Source organism: Solanum pennellii, chromosome 5, assembly GCF_001406875.1.
Source record: "Solanum pennellii chromosome 5, SPENNV200".
NCBI lineage: Eukaryota > Viridiplantae > Streptophyta > Magnoliopsida > Solanales > Solanaceae > Solanum > Solanum pennellii.
The window spans coordinates 71069375-71071812 of NC_028641.1; the positions used below are offsets into that span (position 1 = coordinate 71069375).

At 27.2% G+C, this 2438-nt stretch overlaps 1 protein-coding gene across 1 annotated transcript; it reads left to right on the forward strand.

The window, feature by feature from the left end:
- The first annotated feature begins 614 nt into the window (after window positions 1-614).
- Window positions 615-2104, forward strand: LOC107020071 (LOB domain-containing protein 1-like). Its single transcript, XM_015220400.2, has 2 exons — window positions 615-991; window positions 1603-2104. The coding sequence occupies exons 1-2, from the start codon at window positions 692-694 to the stop codon at window positions 1948-1950; spliced, it is 648 nt and encodes a 215-aa protein (XP_015075886.1). The 5' UTR covers window positions 615-691; the 3' UTR covers window positions 1951-2104.
- Window positions 2105-2438: the final 334 nt, after the last annotated feature.

A 2438-nucleotide genomic window follows, 5' to 3' on the forward strand; every position in this document is an offset into this window, starting at 1 on the left:
ACTTATACATTTTTATATTATAATAAATTTGTATTATCAATATAATTTAACCGACTATAATAAGTTACTAATTTATTTTTGCGAGTTACTATACATCAAAATTTATATGGAAAGTAACATATTAGTATAGCATATAGGTCAACTTAACTAGATGATAATTTTTAGAAAATACATAAAAATTAAATTAATTCTTCTCAATTATATTTATTTTAAAACTAACTTAGCTTATATAAACTAAAATAATAATTGTACATCAATCCCAAATAAATTAGTGTCAGTTGCATAAATACTCACTAACCATATTCCGATCCGTTAACTTATACGTACATTAACAATATAAATCTTATTATTTTAACCTGTTATATATACCGTATAATCAACCTCTCAAAATTCTTCAAACATTTACCTAAAATATCTTCAAGAAGATAACTTAACAAAATAAAACAAAATAAAATCTTCAATATTAATATATAAAAATTATTTTCTTTTAAAAAAAAAAGTCAAAAGCCCGATATACTCCATGTGGCCCGGCCCGGCCCGGCCCGAGGTGTTGTCTTTCCCTCCTATAAATATTGTTAACACACCAAACTCTTAAATCACACCATAGTGTTAATTTTAGACTTCAAACATACACATAAAACAATATTTCACTACCTCCTATCCCCCCCCCCACCACCACCAAATCAACACCATGGAATGTAGTGATCACAAAACCACAACAACAATTTCTTCAATGAATTCATCATCATCAACATTTGCTAGTACTATATCTACCACTCCAACAAGTGGATTATTGTCACCTAAAAGTAGTATATTATTATCAACTCCTCCAATGAATATTGTTCTTTCTCCATGTGCTGCTTGTAAAATCCTCCGTAGGAGATGTGTTGAGAAATGTGTATTGGCACCTTATTTTCCTCCCACTGACCCTCTTAAGTTCACCATTGCTCATAGAGTCTTTGGTGCTAGCAACATCATCAAAATGTTACAGGTAATCTGTCTTATTTTTGTACGTTTTAATTCGTATAATATAGATCTTATTTTACATTCATATTCATTCATCATGTTTTCATATTCAATACATAATTTACCTGTTTTTGTTGTTAGTGTATTTTAACATATTATCACATATAAATCGTATCATTATAAAGACTTGTACATGCTGATCACGATCGAGATATATAAAAATATTTATCATGTGTTAGTTAAAGATATGTGAACATAGATATATATACAACTAAATATTAATTTCTTGTTATTAATAGTTAGTGGTCTAAGATGTTAGGCCAATCTTTTAGCACATAATGTTTACTTTTAGTTGTTCATTTTGTTTTCTTTGACTTAATTTTAGGTGTAGTGCGACTTCTTAGTCCCCTAAATTTATATTTTTTTTTCAAATTTTCCCTTTATTAATTGTACCTTCTTTTTTAAGTTCAATCTTTTTACCCTAACAAAACTTCAAACATAAAAAGAAAATTGTGGCTTCACATTTTAAATTCAATATTTTGTTTATTATTATACGTTATATAAATGGTGATAGTTATAATAAGACAGATATCCTGCTACAATATGTAACATTATACATCGTTTAAATATTTTCAGGAGCTTCCAGAAGAACAAAGAGTGGACGCGGTGAATAGTATGGTGTATGAAGCAAATGCAAGAATAAGAGATCCAGTTTATGGTTGTGCTGGTGCAATTTGTCAATTACAAAAACAAATAAGTGAACTCCAAGCAGAATTTGCAAAGGCACAAGCAGAAATCTTGAATTTAAAATGTCAAAATTCAAATTTATTGGCTTTAGTTTGCATGGAAGTATCAGAAAATAGCAGCAATAGCTTATTATTATCTTCAGATCATATTAATGATTATGAAAATAATAATGATAATACTAGCATGTTTTTGGAAGACAACAATTTATATGGAGCTTGGGAACCACTTTGGACATGATTAAAACAATGTTGTTGTGGTAAAAATTATAATTGTCCCCCAAGAAAAAAGGGGTAGAAAAAGATAGTGATATATTTTTAGAAAATTTAATAAAAATATGTAATATCAAGGAATTGGACTTCTTGACGATATCAGATGTAACAAAATTATAATATTATAGAAGAATGTTTTACTACTTTAATTTCTTGATGATGAATATATTTCCTTTATTACTTGGATTTAGTTAACTTAATTATTATACCATGTGAATAATTTGTTTAAAATTTATCAGTATACGTTGATATGTTATAGGAGTAGCAAGTAATATGCATTTATTTTAATTTAATTACTAGGTTATTTTTTATATTTTATTTTAATTTATAAGTTCTTATCAGGTTAAAAAAGAATGGACCACTGACGACGATAAGAATTAGTTGTTCAAACTCACATCAATACATACCTCTTAAAACAACTTGCAAATTTTTAGTGTTTATTTTTTCATATATTAA